The sequence below is a fragment of the Oncorhynchus keta genome, unplaced genomic scaffold, assembly GCF_023373465.1.
Source record: "Oncorhynchus keta strain PuntledgeMale-10-30-2019 unplaced genomic scaffold, Oket_V2 Un_scaffold_1526_pilon_pilon, whole genome shotgun sequence".
Lineage (NCBI taxonomy): Eukaryota > Metazoa > Chordata > Actinopteri > Salmoniformes > Salmonidae > Oncorhynchus > Oncorhynchus keta.
This window is the reverse complement of record NW_026290798.1, coordinates 466,409-486,014: the sequence shown is the minus strand read 5'-3', so window position 1 is coordinate 486,014 and position 19,606 is coordinate 466,409. Positions and strand designations below refer to the sequence as shown.

Genomic DNA, 19,606 nt, shown 5'->3' with positions numbered 1-19,606 from the left:
TGCTGTCTCTACTTTGTCAGTCATGCCAGCCGACTCCGCTCTGGTGCCTGTGGTCTCCACAAGATTATCTGTGGTGTTAGTAGACACGGTCGAGCAGAGAGCACCAGAGAGGGAATGCATTGAAGTGGAGGCCACACAGCAACAGCCTGAAACGGGATTGGTGGAAGCACGGAGACCGTGGCAAATGCAGGAAGATGATTGGTTTATGCTCTTGGACCTGGCTGATCGTGTTCCTTCAGGTGTACCAACCACACCAGTTTCAGGTATGAAGAACTTTCATCAAGCCCTGCTGCTTGTGCTATGCCTCAATTATTGGTATTTTATGGATTGAAACAACTGGCCTACAATGACTGATTAATCATCGAACTAGGCTTTGAACTTCATGTCTCTCACGGTTCATGGTGTCTTTATGTATCAGCTTCTTTGCAAGAGCAAGTTCAGGTGTACGTAGATGAAACCATCTCTTCCATGGTTAAAGTGATGACAGTGGTGCAGAGAGAGGAGACCAGGGTGACTGTAGTGGAGGAGATGGAGGTACAGGAAGACCAGAGCCGTCTGGAACAGAAACCGTCACAGAGAGAGATGGAAGATGACTGGTTTGTTCTGCTGGACATTGTTCCCAGAGAACCATCTGTGATTCCGTCAGGTATTTCCATGATTTTCATGCACTGCTTCCCAGTCCCACCACAATATTAACAACATCTCCCCTGAGCCTGTGCTTCATACGCTGCAGAAAACTTTAAAATAAGAATAACTAACAAGACATTTGACTATCCACCAAGAGAAGGGCTTCAGATACATTGCTTTGTGTAGTAATTTCAATTATCTTCCAGTATCTGAGGAATGTGTGTTTGTATCAGCTTCTGTGGAAGAGCGTATTCCGGTATACCCTGAGGAAAGCGTCTCCTCTGTGGTTGAGTTGACGACAGTAGAGCAGAGAGAGGAGAGAAGGGTGACTGTAATGCAAGAGGAGCGACGTCAAGAAGAAGTTATACTTCCACCACAGCCATCAAGAGAGATGGACGATGACTGGTTTGTGCAACTGGATGTCGTGTTCAGAGAAACATCCTATATACCACCAGGTACCCCATACAATTCAAGGCTTTGCGCCTCAGCCCCTGATTCCATCAAAAATATACCCAACTCAACTCACCTCACCAAACTCGCAGACTAACCGTAGTGCTTTTCCCATATGAACTTTGGAATGTTTATCTGGGAATATGATCTTTGATGACATGGCTTTTTGTGAGCCAAACAAATCTAGCTGAATCTGAAGGGTATGTACTATGTGTGTTTGTATCAGTCGCTCCAGCAGAGCCAACACCGGTTTCTCCAGATGTGATCAGCCCTGTGGTTGAGGTAAAGGCTGAACAGCAGAAGCCAGTGGTGGTTCTGGTGGAGGAGACGAGGCCACAACAGGAACGGGAAGTAGAGGAGTGGCAGCGACAACCAGAGAGAGATGATGATTGGTTTACACTGTTTGCTGATGTCCGTGAGGAGCCGATCATTGTACCACCAGGTACCGTTCCTGCTTAATTGCCACAATCTTTGTACAGTTGCAGATGTGTACATTTCCCAGCTTTGACTGAGAATAAACTATGTTTTTTGTAACTTTGGAGAACATGGTAAAGTCCCTAAACTAAAGGACTTTCCCCTGTCTGTATCAGTTGCTCTTGGTGAGCATACTCCGGTATATCCAGATTTAAGCCAGACCACCTCTGTAGTTGATGTGACGACCATAGAAAGAACAATTAAGAAGAGGGTGACTATTGTTGAAGAGAGGTGGGGAGAGCAAGAGGAGATCCTCCAGTCAGAGATGATCATCCCAGAGCAGAGACCACCAGCAGAGAGAGAGGAGGGAAATGGACGGTTTGTTCTGTTGGATGCCATCCGTGAAGAACGTGCTGGGGTTCCACCAGGTACCTCAGACATACAGTACTGCCAACAAGCTAACTAACCACCAGGTACCTCAGACATACAGTACTGCCAACAAGCTAACTAACCACCAGGTACCTCAGACATACAGTACTGCCAACAAGCTAACTAACCACCAGGTACCTCAGACATACAGTACTGCCAACAAGCTAACTAACCACCAGGTACCTCAGACATACAGTACTGCCAACAAGCTAACTAACCACCAGGTACCTCAGACATACAGTACTGCCAACAAGCTAACTAACCACCAGGTACCTGCCAACAAGCTAACTAACCACCAGGTACCTCACATACAGTACTGCCAACAAGCTAACTAACCACAGGTACCAGGTACCTCAAGCTAACTAGACATACACACTACGGCCAACAAGCTAACTAACCACCAGGTACCTCCACCAGGTACCTCAGACATACAGTACTGCCAACAAGCTAACTAACCACCAGGTACCTCAGACATACAGTACTGCCAACAAGCTAACTAACCACCAGGTACCTCAGACAGTACTGCCAACAAGCTAACTAACCACCAGGTACCAACATACAGTACTGCCAACAAGCTAACCCACCAGGTACCTCAGACATACAGTACTGCCAACAAGCTAACTAACCACCAGGTACCTCAGACATACAGACACCTAGACATACAGTACTGCCAACAAGCTAACTAACCACCAGGTACCTCGGACATACAGTACTGCCAACAAGCTAACTAACCACCAGGTACCTCAGACATACAGTACTGCCAACAAGCTAACTAACCACCAGGTACCTCAGTACTGGACATACAACCACCAGGTACTGCCAACAACAAGCTAACTAACCACCAGGTACCTCAGACATACAGTACTGCCAACAAGCTAACTAACCACCAGGTACCTCGGACATACAGTACTGCCAACAAGCTAACTAACCAAACCTACGTGTTTTTCTTGTGTGAATTAGGAATATGATATCTCTTGGGTTATGACTGGTTAATCATCAACAGGACCCTCAAATAGTAGTTGTGGTATATCAAGCTCGCTGTGTGTCTTTTTGCTCCAGTTTCCCTGGCTGTTAGCGATAGGGTATACCCAGAGGTTGTGCCAGCCAAACATCTGACCATTGAGCCTGAACCAAGAGTGTTTGTGGTGGAAGCAGTCCAATCACTTCCTGAAGACGTTGCCCTGGAGGGTAAGGCAACACAACAGCAGAGAGAGCAGGATGATGATTGGTTTTTGCAGCTGGATGTTGCCCCTACAGTAGCAGGTACTTTGACCATTCTAAGCTTGCTGTTGGCCACTCGAAATACAAATACCAACCCTTATCTTGCATCCAAAGGCTCTCAATTGTTGTGTGAGCCTATTGACTATCCACAAAAGCTTTTGGCAAGGATTACACTATTATATTTACATGTTCTAGTAAAAGACTTGATCCCTTGTGGACTGTTGGGCTGTGTTTCTGTCTCTATCAGCTGCACCAGTGGTGGTGATTTACTCTGATGTGAGCACCACAGCTGTTACGGTGGTGAAGGAGATAGTGGAACAGAAACCACCAAAGACCGTGAGGATCATGGAAGAGACTGTTAAGATGGAGGAGGGGCCTGTGGTAACACCTAAAGAAGTGGATGATGATTGGTTTGTGCTCTGGGACCGCGCTCCCTCCAAGATACTGACCACACCCAAGGGTATTGCTGCTTGACCACCGTCTGCCCCTTTTCTTTGGTAAAACGCTGAACCCAGATTGTGTATTACTTGGCATTGATAAGCCTGTTATCCTTGTTTTATTTCAGCGTTCCATGTAGACAGAGAGGTTATAGAGCTGGTACCCCGGAGAACAGTGATTGTGGTGGAGGAAACTAGGAAACCACATAGAGTGGTGGAGGACAGACGTCAACCGGAGGTTGAATTGGTGAAAACACTGCCTCCCCAAGAGAGAGGGGAGGGTGATGATTGGTTCATGCTCTTTGAAGCCTCTCGCCAAGAGCCTGTGAAAATGCCAACAGGTACCCACTGACCACATCATCCTGAGCTCGGTTGTGCTTCACATTCCCCTATATATTTTTTATAATGATGTGTCGTAAAGGGTCTCTAATCAGATATGTGCAGCTTTGGCCACAATCAGATGGTGTGTGTTATAATCTGTGAATGGTAAGAGTATCATAGTCAAGTCTCCTGGGTACTCTGTGTCTGTCTGTATCAGTTGCTGTGGTAACTAGACCTGCCCCTGTGGTTGATGTGATGGTGACGAGCACAGAGCAGAGAACCCAGAAAAGGGTGACGATAGTGGAGGAGAGGTGGAGAGAGGAGAGGACCCTGCAGCAGAGACTGCCTCAGAGACAGAGAGAGTGGACGATGACTGGTTTGTCCTGCTGGATGCTGCCCCTAAAGAATTAGGTACCCCTCCATCTCTTCATTTCCCCATCCCCTGCTTTTCCGGCTCATTTTAGCTGCAGACTGAGACTACCAAAAGACTGAAACTACCAAAAATATCAGTTCATTTTGTCCGGCATACCTATTTGGAATAATTCAATCGCAGATTGAGATCACTATTGCTTGTTTTGAATTTTTTTGAGATTTGCAAAATGGTCTTCTACTGATACTTTAACGATGCATGTAAGCTGTGTCTTAGATAAGAGCTCTGTTTGTGTGTTTGTATCAGTTGCTCAACGTGAGCGTCTCCAGGTCTATACTGACATAACTGTGGTCAAAGGTCCAGCCGCTCAGCCCAAACCCAGAGTGGTGGTTGAGGAGGAGAAGAGAACAACACAACCCCAGAGAGATGTGGATGACCATTGGTTTGTGTTGCGGGAGAAAAAATCGGTTGCAGGTACTTTGCATCTTGAGTTTTTGCGTGCTGCCCTAAAACAATATGTTGATCTCACACCCGCTCTCCAACCTCAACTTACCACAAAAGCTGACTACATTACATTACATTTAAGTCATTAACATTCGTCCAACACTTTTACAACGTGGTTGTGCTCTGTCATGGGATTTTCCCCTGAAAAAATACGTTGTTTGACGAACCAATGGGTCTTTGGTTATGCTTTGCTTATTTACATATTTAGTTTTCCTTTTAACGGCTTTATTTAAATACAGAATACTATACCACAGTGAGGCGTGCTCAAAACCACTAGCTTATAAATACCACCCCATGAGTCAGGACAACTTCTGCTATTTGCATCGTTGGTTATTAACCCCATGAGTCAGGACAACTTCTGCTATTTGCATCGTTGGCTACGGTTGAGAAGTAATGGCCATGCTTTGCTGCCTGTTCTATATTGTGAACAGTTGCTTCTCCTGCCCTATATACAAAACCAACAGTTGCTTCTCATCTACTCCCTCTGTCCTGTCTCTCTCCTGCCCTATATACAAACAAGCTTTTCCCCTTGCTAGTCTCATTCTAGACTAGACTGAGCTGGCCTGTGAAGGTACAGTGTGTACCTGAAGTCTGTGTGTGCCCTGGCCTCAGTGTGTGTGTGTGTGTGTGTGTGTGTGTGTGTGTGTGTGTGTGGAGTTGATTATAAGTTTGTTTTGTATATGTGGATGTTCAAGATGTTCTTCTGCGCTCTGTCAGTGTGTTTACCTGTCACTACACCGGGTTTGATGGTCTCAAAGCACGCCTGTCTCTCTCCTGCCCTATATACAAAACCACTATCTAAATACTACCTCCCTCTGTCCTGTCTCTCCTGCCCTATATACAAAACCACTATCTAAATACTAACACTCCCTCTGTCCTGTCTCTCTCCTGCCCTATATACAAAACCACTATCTAAATACTAACACTCCTAACACTCTGTCCTGTCTCTCTCCTGCCCTATATACAAAACCACTATCTAAATACTAACACTCCCTCTGTCCTGTCAAAACCACTCTCTCACTCCCTCTGCCCTATATACAAAACCACTATCTAAATACTAACACTCCCTCTGTCCTGTCTCTCTCCTGCCAGTGGTCTCTCTCCTGGCCACCCACAAGGCCGCCCAAAACCACTATCTAAATACTAACACTCCCTCTGTCCGGTCAGCGCCCCAGTCTTCTCCCAGGCAGCCCTGATGGAAGCAGGGATCCCCATGGCCCCCTGGACCTCCAGCAGCCCCAGACCTCCACCCCATCAGGCTGCCAGCCCGCCAGGACGACAGGAAGCTGCAGGTCACCGTGGAGGCAGTGGACGAGGGCTCAGCCGAGGTCAAGGTACTGCACCTAGGAACTACAACTCCCACAATCCCCTGCCGTACAGGGATCATCATCATTCACCCTCACACACAGATATACTGGTCATAGAAGTTACAGATAGACTGGTCTCAGCAGCGATATTGCTATATTCATCACATAGTATTATTTATAAGAGAAGTATAAAATGCTGATTTTTCTATAGTTATAAATAGAATAGCTGTGCATCATCATTTCTGCCCTCCATTGGTCACAGTAATGATCGTGTAACAAAGACACACCTCAGATCACAAGTTCCTCAGGTGGCTCTGCTATGGACGGGGACGAGGCTCCTCGTGGAGGATTCTAACACCATTATACCTTCTCTCCTCCTCCATGCCTGGGGTAACTCCAGTCTGAGCAGACGGACACTGAGGAGCCGGTTCAAATGAGGAAGGTCAGACCTTTGACCTTGTCCCGACTCCTGCTTGCGCACTATATTAGTATTGTAGTCACTCCACTCCCATTCTAACTTACACCAGTGCCAAGTCTCCCATCCATAAGACTAACTTCACCCTCTCCTCGTTTTATTCTCCTGGTTTCACTTGAATACTGCTCACAAACTACAAGGTCTTTGAGTTGACCTCATGTTCAAGTCAGACATTGTCTATGACAACAGCATTGGTATTGGTCATGTGCAGACTGAGATGACGTATATGAGATACATTACATATGCTTTTGGTTTGCACATCAGTCCAGACAGGAAGAAAAGTTAGGGCCTTTGAGGAATGAATGTTGAAAGAAGATTCCTCATTGGCTGCTGCATTTACATGCATGACACAGGACTAGGTTTTCATGATGACTAGTGTTTCTATCGAGTACTGTATCCCTGCCTGACCCTTCACCTTTACCCCCCCACCCCTTCAAGACACCCACTCTAATAGCCCTGTCTTGGGTCCCCTGCTTTGCACATCTGGGATTCCAAGGCCCTTGTGGCCCCAGGCCACTCTGCATGCAGACCCCTCACCACCCCCCTCCCCATGCAACAATGCATGTCCACGTTGTGCCGTCTGCTATGATGTCACGTGGAACCTGTGTAACCCACACCTTTCTCCTTTTTTGTTCCTTCACAGAAAAGAGCTAAGAGAACTGAGGGTGACTCAATTTATATCAGACATAGTCTTTTAATGTTGGAGGTTTGTTTCCCCGTCTTCTGGAGATCTGTCTCTGTACACTGTTTTCGTGCTCTTTGGCTACTGGCTGCTATAATACAACAGGCTGCTTTGCATGTGACATTACTGATTCACATCTTGTGTATTACATAGTCGTCTTTGCTTTTGCTAGTAGATGATTTTGACAGTGTAACCTCTAATTTGCTTTGTGTGTGGTGATATTAACTCAACACAGCGAGCTACTTGTTTCAGGGAAATGTTGTTGAGTACTTGATATCTCCTGATTGCTTCTCGTGAAGTATATGATTGGGATTGTGGTCTCTTCTCCCCAGACATTTATTTTTATTTTTTTTACCTTTATTTAACTAGGCAAGTCAGTTAAGAACAAATTCTTATTTTCAATGACGGAACAGCCTAGGAACAGTTTGTACCTTGTCAGCTCGGGTTAACTGCCTGTTCCATTAGGCTACCCTGGGCAGTTCCATGAAAGGGAGCCAGACATTTGAGATTTTACTGTACCAGCTGAGATGTTGTTCTGTCTCCAGCTCGGCCATTTGAGTGTTAGTAGAAGCATTACCATTACATTCCTGCATCTTGTTTCACCTCTCTCCTCGGTATACAGTAGAAAGTGTTTCCAACGCTCCTAACCATTAGGCTACCACCAGCCTTCCCTCTCCACCACTCTGCCATCTCCATACTCCATCAGGCACCATTCCCTCTCCACCACTCTGTTCCATGAAAGGGAGCCAGGAGTGTTTCATTTGTGGTGTTTGTAGATACTGTTACTGATCAGGCCACCACCAGCCTTCCCTCTCCACCACTGCAGCTGAGATGTTGTTCTGTCTCCATACTCCATATAGGGCAGGCCACCACCAGCCTTCCCTCTCCACCACTCTGCCATCTCCATACTCCATAGGGCAGGCCACCACCAGCCTTCCCTCTCCACCACTCTGCCATCTCCATACTCGGCCATTTGAGTGTTAGCAAGCCACCACCAGCCATTACATTCCTGACATCTTGTCTCCATACTCCATATAGGGCAGGCCACCACCAGCCTTCCCTCTCCACCATTCTGCCATCTCCATACTCCATATAGGGCAGGCCACCACCAGCCTTCCCTCTCCACCACTCTGCCATCTCCATACTCCATATAGGGCAGGCCACCACCAGCCTTCCCTCTCCACCACTCTGCCATCTCCATACTCCATATAGGGCAGGCCACCACCAGCCTTCCCTCTCCACCACTCTGCCATCTCCATACTCCATATAGGGCAGGCCACCACCAGCCTTCCCTCTCCACCATTCTGCCATCTCCATACTCCATATAGGGCAGGCCACCACCAGCCTTCCCTCTCCACCACTCTGCCATCTCCATACTCCATATAGGGCAGGCCACCACCAGCCTTCCCTCTCCACCACTCTGCCATCTCCATACCCATATAGGGCCCACCACCAGCCTTCCCTCTCCACCACTCTGCCATCTCCATACCCATATAGGGCAGGCCACCACCAGCCTTCCCTCTCCACCACTCTGCCATCTCCATACTCCAGGCCACCACCAGCCTTCCCTCTCCACCACTCTGCACCCATCTGCCCACCACCAGCCTCCCTCTCCACCACTCTGCCATCTCCATACTCCAGGGCAGGCCACCACCAGCCTTCCCTCTCCACCACTCTGCCATCTCCATACTCCATATAGGGCAGGCCACCACCAGCCTTCCCTCTCCACCACTCTGCCATCTCCATACTCCATATAGGGCAGGCCACCACCAGCCTTCCCTCTCCACCACTCTGCCATCTCCATACTCCATATAGGGCAGGCCACCACCAGCCTTCCTCTCCACCACTCTGCCATCTCCATACTCCACAGGCCACCACCAGCCTTCCCTCTCCACCACTCTGCCATCTCCATACTCCATATAGGGCAGGCCACCACCAGCCTTCCCTCTCCACCACTCTGCCATCTCCATACTCCATATAGGGCAGGCCACCACCAGCCTTCCCTCCCACTCTCCACCATACTCTGGGCAGGCCACCACCAGCCTCCCTCTCCACCACTCTGCCATCTCCATACTAGGGCAGGCCACCACCAGCCTTCCCTCTCCACCACTCTGCCATCTCCATACTCTGGGCAGGCCACCACCAGCCTTCCCTCTCCATCTGCCATCTCCATACTCCATATAGGGCAGGCCACCACCAGCCTTCCCTCTCCACCACTCTGCCATCTCCATATCCCTCTCCACCACTCTGCCATCTCCATACTCCATATAGGGCAGGCCACCACCAGCCTTCCCACTCTCCACCACTCTGCCATCTCCATCTCCATACTCCATATAGGGCAGGCCACCACCAGCCTTCCCTCTCCACCACTCTGCCATCTCCATACTCCATATAGGGCAGGCCACCACCACCACTCTGCCATCTCCCTCTCCCACCACCAGCCTCTGCCACCACTCTCCATCTCCATACTCCATATAGGGCAGGCCACCACCAGCCTTCCTCTCCACCACTCTGCCATCTCCACCACCAGCCTTCCCTCTCCACCACTCTGCCATCTCCATACTCCATATAGGGCAGGCCACCACCAGCCTTCCCCACTCTCCCACCACTCTGCCATCTCCATACTCCATATAGGGCAGGCCACCACCAGCCTTCCCTCTCCACCACTCTGCCATCTCCATACTCCATATAGGGCAGGCCACCACCAGCCTTCCCTCTCCACCACTCTGCCATCTCCATACTCCATATAGGGCAGGCCACCACCAGCCTTCCCTCTCCACCACTCTGCCATCTCCATACTCCATATAGGGCAGGCCACCACCAGCCTTCCCTCTCCACCACTCTGCCATCTCCATACTCCATATAGGGCAGGCCACCACCAGCCTTCCCTCTCCACCACTCTGCCATCTCCATACTCCATATAGGGCAGGCCACCACCAGCCTTCCCTCTCCACCACTCTGCCATCTCCATACTCCATATAGGGCAGGCCACCACCAGCCTTCCCTCTCCACCACTCTGCCATCTCCATACTCCATATAGGGCAGGCCACCACCAGCCTTCCCTCTCCACCACTCTGCCATCTCCATACTCCATATAGGGCAGGCCACCACCAGCCTTCCCTCTCCACCACTCTTCCATCCATCCATTCCTCTCCACCACTCTGCCATCTCCATATATATAGGGCAGGCCACCACCAGCCTTCCCTCTCCACCACTCTGCCATCTCCATACTCCATATAGGGCAGGCCACCACCAGCCTTCCCTCTCCACCACTCTGCCATCTCCATACCCTCCCTCCACCACTCTGCCATCTCCATACTCCATATAGGGCAGGCCACCACCAACCTTCCCTCTCCATACTCCATATAGGCACCACCACTATCTCCATTTCCACTCACCAGCTCCTCCACTATTTGTGGCCCTTTCTGAATCTAGTTTATGATGTCTTCCCAGTCATATATTCATGTCATTGTGAATAAATGACGTCTAAGAGCTCCACTGCTCTCATCACCATAAGATTCATCCAGCCACAGATACAGGATGCTGCTGTCTGCTGCATAGTGACCATCTGCGTCTGTGACCAAAGTAATGTGTGCTAACATCACCTCGCTCTCATCCGCTGTGATTTGTAACCTGATCAGATTCTATATAGTGCTGCTCACTAATTGAACGGGTTGATTTATCAATGAGAGCTCAGAGAATCCATTTTATTTTGAATCGATCTGATGAACTGACTTCCTGCCTGCTTTAACGCTGTAGCTTTGAGTTAAATAGAACAGCAAAAGTCACCTGCTGCTTGGGCAGGCCACATTGTTTATTATCTAAACATGTTCATATGAGTGACATTGTTTCTGACACACCTGCTTTCTCTCTCCACTTTCTACACATCTACTCTGTCACTCCTCTTCTCCACCTATTTTCCAAACCAAATGTTTGTCATTTTCCACTTTACCTCTCTCTCTCTCTCTCTCTCTCTCTCTCTCTCTCTCTCTCTCTCTCTCTCTCTCTCTCTCTCTCTCTTTCTCTCTCTATTTGTGGCCCTTTCTCTCTTCCCAGTCTACCTCATTGTGAATAAATGACTCTCTACCTCTCATCACTCTCCAGCCACAGATACCTCTCTCTACCTCTCTCTGTGACCTCTCATCACCTCGCTACCTCCTGATCTCTACTGCTCACTAATTGAACGGGTTGATTTATCAATGAGAGCTCAGAGAATCTCGATCTGACCTTCCTGCCTGCTTTAACGCTGTAGCTTTGAGTTAAATAGAACAGCAAAAGTCTCTGCTTGGTTGACATTGTTTATTATCTAAACATGTTCTAGTGACATTGTTTCTGACACCTCTCTCTCTCCACTTTCTCTCTACTCTGTCACTCTACCTCTCATCTCTCTTCTCTCTCTCTCTCTCTCTCTCTCTCCTCGTCTCCCTCCCCCTATCTTCTCTCTCTCCCCTCCCTTTTCTCTCCCTCTCTCTCCTCTCTCACTACCTCTCTCCCCCTCCCTTTTCCTCCTCTCCTCTCTCACTCCCCCTCTCCTTCCTCCCTCCCTCTCCACTTCTCCCTCCCTCCAGGACTTTGAGAAGCCCCAGGAGGATCTCATCAGGCATCATACTAGTATCAGTGAGCTGAAGAGGAACTTCATGGCGTCTGTCCCAGAGTTCCGGGGGCCTAGTGAATGGGACAAGCGCCTGTCTACTCACTCCCCCTTCCGCAGCCTGGGCATCAACGGACAGCCTTTACCTGATGCCGACGGGGTGAGTACCATCTCAGACCAGACACTGTGCCGTACCCCACCACACACCCCTCCCCTCAGTTCTCTGTAGTTCACGCCAGCTTCCCAGCTCTCCCATTCCACAGAGAAGGAATGGATGTTAGCACACATTTCAATGCAAGTCAATTTGGGAGATGAGGAGAAATTTAAATGTGTGAATATATTCCTGAATTGACTGAATGGAAGTACCCTACCACACGTTTCCCTCTGTATGGCTGTCTGTTGTGTTCTCTGAGTTGATGTGTTGGGGTGGAGAACCACAACACCATCCTGTGGTTCTACTTTTTGTTCCTCTTGGTTTGTGTTGATGCGATGCAAACACTTATTGCATGTCTTTGAGCAAGGCCTTTTGTCTTCAACCGGACCCATCTAGTCTATGAAAGGCTTTCTGTCATTACTACCCTACTAAAATGGAAAGATTTCTGTTTGCATGGGCCAACTGAAGAACACCTTGTCCAGACTGATTGGAACAGATCAGTCTGTTCACCTTATGGCCCAGTCTGTCTGGATGTTCAGCTGTTTGTTGTGAGGAAGGGACTTATGGTTTGGGCATGTGGTGTCTGAGCCTATTGGTCAGGTTTCTAAGCCCAGCTCTGTCTTTACCTCCTCATTCATTGGCTGTCCCTTAGTCTGACCCTCCCCTCAGTGCATGACAACCAGACCTGATTGGACAGAGAAACTGCATGACCCTGTGACTTGAAGATCATGACCTTGGAGTAGAAGAGTTGACCTGTGTGCTTGTCCTCCTGTCTCCTCTTTCCCTCAGTGATGTGCTTGTTTTCTGCTTCATGTTCTCCATCCTGCCTCCTTCTCCCAAATACTGCCCCTCTTTCCCTAACTCTGCTTTCCCACACTTCCTTTTTCTCACTTTGCTTTGCTATTCCGTGTACTGATACTCCTGTCCCCAAGCCCACAACTGAAGAGTCTGAAGGCCCACAGGTTACCCATAACCACCTAGTCCAACTCAGACATGCGTTCTCCATTCTTCCTCTCTTAGACCATGACACAGCTTTGCATAGCCTTCCTATCCATTACCCATCAGACATTTCAACATCCCCTACCTCTCTCATCTCTCTCCCCCTCTCCACCCTCACCCTTCTCCCCTCAGTTCGCCATCCGCCTTCCGCGTGGCCCCCTGCAAGACTTCTACTCTAAACGCAGCTGAGGTGGCATCCTAGGGGCCCCTCGAGCCAGCCCAGAGGGAGAGGACCAGAGAGAGGGATGTGTGTAGGCAGGCCATCAACCTCTAGCTCCTTCTTCTTCTCTTCTTCATCACAGCTCTTCATCATCATCTTCTTCTACTTCAGAAGCTGCTTCGTGTCATGTGACTCTTACTTCCTGTGTATCTTGCTCAGTCCCCCCCTCCCCAACTCTTCCTGACTGTTCCTACAGACTGTTGTTCCTTCCTAAAAAGTTTAAAGACTTGACGATGACCCCACTTCTGTTTTTGTATATCTGATTATCTGGACTAGACGAGGTGCGTCTGACAATGACAGTTGTCAGGTGGCTTTTTACAGTAGGAACAGTTTTGATATGTGCAGGTTCCACTAATAGGTGTTTTTGTACACATCCAGACAGACATCAATGTTGTCATATGTCATAGTAGGATTAGTTAGTGGCGTGTTGTGGTATTTCATGTATGAAGTCTACAAAAGCACATGAACCCTGCACTAGTGGACAGCTACAGTGTATTTTTGAGTATACAGTGTATACCTCATCACAATTCACTGTTATTTTTTTTTAGGCACATCTAACACTGACGAGGTAACTTTGGGGCAGCTTGATCAAATGTTATAGTATACATGACCTATGTTTCGTTCACTGGTATTTGGTAAAACACTCTTGTCAACTGCAATATATTTTGTCCTGCTGCATGCCCCTTTGACAATCAATTTTGACCGCCCCCAAAAATGCAATAAATTCTTGCTGAACATGTTTGATGGTGGAAAACATTGTTTCATTCCCTGCTGTTGTTCACACAGTGGATATATGTGTGCTGTGTCTTTCCTCTAGAGTGTGTGTATTACTCCTATAAGGGAAGAGCTGGACACTAAGGCAGCGCTACAACAGGACGAGTCCAGCAGCACTGTAAGACCATCGGGGGGGCCCAGCCCCAGCCCTGCTAGCACAGAAACTGGGCCTGATAGGGTTGACTCCAAATCCCATGATGCACCTGGGGTGGCAGGGCCATGTGATCAGGATGATGAGCATGTTAGCTCTGGGACCACCACCGTTGAGGTGGAGAGGGCACAGCTGCCCCACTCCTATCAGCTCCAGGGTACAGTGCTGGAGGAGGAGGAGCCGGCAGACCCAGGGTCAAGGGGGGAGCAGTCTGGGAGGATAACTGGAGCCTCCCACACCTCCTATTTCGTGAGCGGTGTTCCCCATGTCATACGCTGTTTCCAGGTAGCCCTCCCTCTGCCCTGACCAGCTCCTGTTGATTGACTCCTCTGCCTGTCCTCTACCTGTACTCTGCCTGTCCTCTGCTCTGTCTGGGTGATTCCATGGGGGACAGTGTACACTCACCCTTCTGCAGCATGGCTACAAGGAATCCAAACTGTAAACACTGAATCTGTACTGTAGTCATACTGGTGTTGGTCAGGATGGTTGAGTTCTGCTAGAGCCGGCTGCAGAGGTGGTGCACAGTGATGGTGTTTTCTCTGGTGTTGGGGGTGATGGGAAGAGATAAGGACCGTGTCGCTATTCCTCTCTTTCAAGCGCTCTCTCTGACACAAGATGAATTGTCTTTCTCTCTCTGACACACACTAGATGAATTGTCTTTCTCTCTCTGACACAAGATGAATTGTCTTTCTCTCTGACACAATATGAATTGTCTTTCTCTCTCTGACACACACTAGATGAATTGTCTTTCTCTCTCTGACACACACTAGATGAATTGTCTTTCTCTCTCTGACACACACTAGATGAATTGTCTTTCTCTCTCTGACACACACTAGATGAATTGTCTTTCTCTCTCTGACACACTAGATGAATTGTCTTTCTCTCTCTGACACACACTAGATGAATTGTCTTTCTCTCTCTGACACACACTAGATGAATTGTCTTTCTCTCTCTGACACACACTAGATGAATTGTCTTTCTCTCTCTGACACACACTAGATGAATTGTCTTTCTCTCTCTGACACACAATATTAATTGTCTTTCTCTCTCTGACACACAAGATTAATTGTATTTCTCTTTCTGACACACTAGATGAATTGTCTTTCTCTCTCTGACACACACTAGATGAATTGTCTTTCTCTCTCTGACACACACTAGATGAATTGTCTTTCTCTCTCTGACACACACTAGATGAATTGTCTTTCTCTCTGACACACTAGATGAATTGTCTTTCTCTCTCTGACACACAAGATGAATTGTCTTTCTCTCTCTGACACACACTAGATGAATTGTCTTTCTCTCTCTGACACACACTAGATTAATTGTCTTTCTCTCTCTGACACACACTAGATGAATTGTCTTTCTCTCTCTGACACACACTAGATGAATTGTCTTTCTCTCTCTGACACACACTAGATGAATTGTCTTTCTCTCTCTGACACACACTAGATGAATTGTCTTTCTCTCTCTGACACACACTAGATGAATTGTCTTTCTCTCTCTGACACACTAGATGAATTGTCTTTCTCTCTCTGACACACAATATTAATTGTCTTTCTCTCTCTGACACACAAGATTAATTGTATTTCTCTTAGATGAATTGCTCTTTCTGACACACTAGATGAATTGTCTTTCTCTCTCTGATGAATTGTCTTTCTCTCTCTGACACACTAGATGAATTGTCTTTCTCTCTAGATGAATTGTCTGACACACACTAGATGAATTGTCTTTCTCTCTCTGACACACACACACACTAGATGAATTGTCTTTCTCTCTCTGACACACACTAGATGAATTGTCTTTCTCTGACTCTTTCTCTCTCTGACACACAAGATTAATTGTATTTCTCTTTCTGACACACTAGATGAATTGTCTTTCTCTCTCTGACACACACTAGATGAATTGTCTTTCTCTCTCTGACACACACTAGATGAATTGTCTTTCTCTCTCTGACACACACTAGATTAATTGTCTTTCTCTCTGACACACTAGATAGAATTGTCTTTCTCTCTCTGAACACACTAGATTGTCTTTCTCTCTCTGACACACACTAGATGAATTGTCTTTCTCTCTCTGACACACACTAGATGAATTGTCTTTCTCTCTCTGACACACTAGATGAATTGTCTTTCTCTCTCTCTGACACACACTAGATGAATTGTCTTTCTCTCTCTGACACACACTAGATGAATTGTCTTTCTCTCTCTGACACACACTAGATGAATTGTCTTTCTCTCTAGATGAATTGTCTTTCTCTCTGATAGATGAATTGTCACACTAGATGAACTGTCTTTCTCTCTCTGACACACACTAGATGAATTGTCTTTCTCTCTCAAACCTCGTGGTGGTGGGAAGGACATCTTGGTAAAACTAGAATGGGGAGTGGGAACGAGGGACCCAATCAGTTGTGAATGAAAAGAGAGGTGTGGTTTGAGGGGCGTGGTTGATGAAACATTGGAAAGTTACAGCTGTGCAATGTTCAATTGGGCACAACCAATAATGTATATAAACACTGGACACAACATCATGTAAGGTTCAGATATAATGATATGATATAGAGCCTATATGTCTGTTTGACATGTATAGAAGAAAGGAACCATGTCGGCTCTTCTCATGTCGATGTGCAACGTTCAGTCAAACTGACTGGAGTGTGTTCTCCTCCCACCCCAGCCCCCTCTGGTGCAGACCCAGACAGTCACCATCACAGACGTGTCCATCTCCCTCCCTACTGACGTCTCCACTAAGGATGTCCCTATCGTTCAGACCCAGACTATCAGCTACGAGTCTGCAGAGGTAGCCAACCCATGATCATATAGATGATGCTACAGCTGGGGAACTCTGTGGTTCCACCTCCACAGGGTACAATCAGGGCCGTGTTCAGGGATCTATACATGGCATTTCATTCTGAAACGTTCAGTACAGTGCACCTATGACTGAGGTGTTACCATGGAGCCATTATTTCTGTTTGTTTCCTCTCAGGTGTCAGTTGATGGGACAGACTGGGGGAAAGAGGCCACAGCACTGAGCAGCATTCAGTCCATTACCTCAGAGAGCAGCAGGGAAACCAGTGGCACCTCCATTACTACCACCACCACTCACATCTCCAAGGTAAGGGCACACCATAGACCGCACACACACCTCAGCTGTGTCATGGCCTCTGACTATTTATCTTGTCCCAGGTGGTGAAAGGAGGAGCGTCAGCGACCAGAGTGGAGAAGAGGATCGTCATCACTGCCGACTCAGAGGATGACCAGGTACAGTACGGTGTCTATGACGGCTCCTTCTACACACACCAAGGCCTGGTCAAACACAATGCTTCTCTGTGACACATTTTTGTCATAATGTGTACAACCAGCTAGGTGGAGGTTAACTGAAGCTTTGTCTCCTGCAGGGAAGTGATGGCGGAGCAACAGCAATGTGATTCAGATCAACACACAGTCAGGGAGCCCTATGGATCTGATGCTCAAGACACCAGAGCTTTGTAGTACAGACTAACCTCCCTGTCCCAGAGCCACCCCCACCTCCTCAACCCATACGGACATTGTGTCCTGACTGGTCCCCTCCAGAACCACTGTGGTTGCATCTCTTGACCAGAGCCCTGGTTTAAAGTAGTGCATTATAAAGGGAATATGGTGCCATTTGGGATGCATCCTGGTGTCTCCCTGCCCAGTGGGATATGAACAGGCCAGGGAGAAAGCCTATTGTGTCCTCTCTTTCCATACTGCTGTTCTGACTGTATGGTGGCTTCATTTTGGTTTATTCCACTCAAACCTCATATTTCGCCAAATTACTCTTTTTTTAAATTATTATAGTAGGAAAGATGAACCATTTCAGTTCTAAGAGCATTTAGGTCATTTTCTTTTAAATGTTTATTTACAACATATTTTTCTGTTGTTTGTATTGCTACTACTGTATCATTGAGTTTAAGTGTGGACTCAGCGATATGACGCAGATGCAGAAAGTAAACAGCGTAGTGGGTCAATTTCAGCCAAACAACTAAGAGCGTTGAAGCAAGAGGCTCGATTTCTCTGCTGTTTTGGTGCCATGGTTCCAACGCTGTGAACAGAGTGAAGTGAACCCGTGCACATGCGCAGATACTGTGTGAGAGCAAAGTCTTGCGTCTCGCTCATCTCAGTATCTGCGGTGCTGGTCGAGGCATTTTACTGAGTCTCCCTTTAACATGCTCATTTTGACAGAAATGCACTGTTTTCAACTGGGCTTTAAGTAATAACATTATCAGACTTTTTCAGATTAATCAGATTAAGATGCTGGACAGAAACTAGATGTATTTTTGGAAAGGGATAACTCCTTTGAGTTTATGTTTATAATTGAGGAATATTCTTTTTTTTTATTGAATATTCAAATTGAAATGACATACCTCACTTAAAAGTATTGAACAAAGATATTGCATACTCCAACAACCATGTCTGTTTTGGTTTTGTTCTCTGCTCAGGTAAAATATCTCTTACTTAACCAGCCATGTTAACATGTGTAATACTACTATGTCAGGCCAAAACGATGACCCTCGGTATAAACTTTGACGTGATGACAACTATCTGTTTTGAAATGTTTACTCTATTTTATAGCATTACTGCTTTTATAGTATTTGTTCAAACACCATTGACCTCTAGAGGTGTTTAAGTTTCCCAGTACATATTGAGCATTGTTCATATCCTACACAATAGTAGCCCCATCAGTCTGATATCAATATTGTCTTTTTTTTTTTTTTACTTTTGGGAGTGGCCCTATGTTTCCCAGTACATATTCAGCATTGTTTCTTTTTTTTAACACACCATTGACCTCTAGGACTGCCCCATGCAGTCTGATGTGAGAGCAATGGGAGTGACCCTATGTTTCCCAGTACATATTCAGCATTGTTTCTTGTTCCTCTTTTAACACACCATTGACCTCTAGGACTGCCCCATGCAGTCTGATGTGAGAGCAATGGGAGTGACCCTATGTTTCCCAGTACATATTCAGCATTGTTTCTTGTTCCTCTTTTAACACACCATTGACCTCTAGGACTGCCCCATGCAGTCTGATGTGAGAGCAATGGGAGTGACCCTATGTTTCCCAGTACATATTCAGCATTGTTTCTTTTCTTTTTAACACACCATTGACCTTCCTCTCTTGCCCCATGCAACAATGGGAGTGACCCTATGTTTCCCAGTACATATTCAGCATTGTTTCTTGTTCCTCTTTTAACACACCATTGACCTCTAGGACTGCCCCATGCAGTCTGATGTGAGAGCAATGGGAGTGACCCTATGTTTCCCAGTACATATTCAGCATTGTTTCTTGTTCCTCTTTTAACACACCATTGACCTCTAGGACTGCCCCATGCAGTCTGATGTGAGAGCAATGGGAGTGACCCTATGTTTCCCAGTACATATTCAGCATTGTTTCTTGTTCCTCTTTTAACACACCATTGACCTCTAGGACTGCCCCATGCAGTCTGATGTGAGAGCAATGGAAAGTCC

General features: G+C 47.1%; 1 protein-coding gene and 2 long non-coding RNA genes across 7 annotated transcripts in view; 1 reads left to right on the top strand and 2 right to left on the bottom strand.

Moving 5' to 3' along the window:
• LOC118375631 (uncharacterized) overlaps positions 1-18,547 on the top strand; it is a 31,790-nt gene extending 13,243 nt beyond the window's left edge. The window contains 19 exon segments of the mRNA XM_052514107.1: positions 21-263; positions 419-646; positions 861-1,082; positions 1,304-1,519; positions 1,668-1,919; positions 2,980-3,183; positions 3,389-3,601; positions 3,707-3,919; positions 4,117-4,308; positions 4,576-4,743; positions 6,007-6,107; positions 6,481-6,522; positions 7,199-7,261; positions 11,806-11,988; positions 14,019-14,411; positions 16,797-16,919; positions 17,106-17,234; positions 17,306-17,380; positions 17,518-18,547. Coding sequence (XP_052370067.1) covers positions 21-263; positions 419-646; positions 861-1,082; positions 1,304-1,519; positions 1,668-1,919; positions 2,980-3,183; positions 3,389-3,601; positions 3,707-3,919; positions 4,117-4,308; positions 4,576-4,743; positions 6,007-6,107; positions 6,481-6,522; positions 7,199-7,261; positions 11,806-11,988; positions 14,019-14,411; positions 16,797-16,919; positions 17,106-17,234; positions 17,306-17,380; positions 17,518-17,547 — 3,290 coding nt within the window. The 3' untranslated portion in view covers positions 17,548-18,547.
• On the bottom strand, positions 1,926-2,973 carry LOC127927565 (uncharacterized). 5 transcript variants are annotated; one of them, XR_008128009.1, is made up of 4 exons: positions 2,770-2,973; positions 2,618-2,707; positions 2,342-2,431; positions 1,926-2,193 (listed from the first exon to the last, which is right to left on the bottom strand). It is a non-coding gene; the product is annotated as an uncharacterized LOC127927565 (long non-coding RNA). The 5 variants fall into 5 exon arrangements; XR_008128011.1 differs by having other exon boundaries at positions 2,663-2,707; XR_008128012.1 differs by having other exon boundaries at positions 2,815-2,973.
• A 404-nt stretch (positions 18,548-18,951) lies between the features above and the next one.
• LOC127927569 (uncharacterized) lies at positions 18,952-19,553 on the bottom strand. Its single transcript, XR_008128015.1, has 2 exons — positions 19,344-19,553; positions 18,952-19,142 (listed from the first exon to the last, which is right to left on the bottom strand). It is a non-coding gene; the product is annotated as an uncharacterized LOC127927569 (long non-coding RNA).
• Between the last annotated feature and the right edge of the window lie 53 nt (positions 19,554-19,606).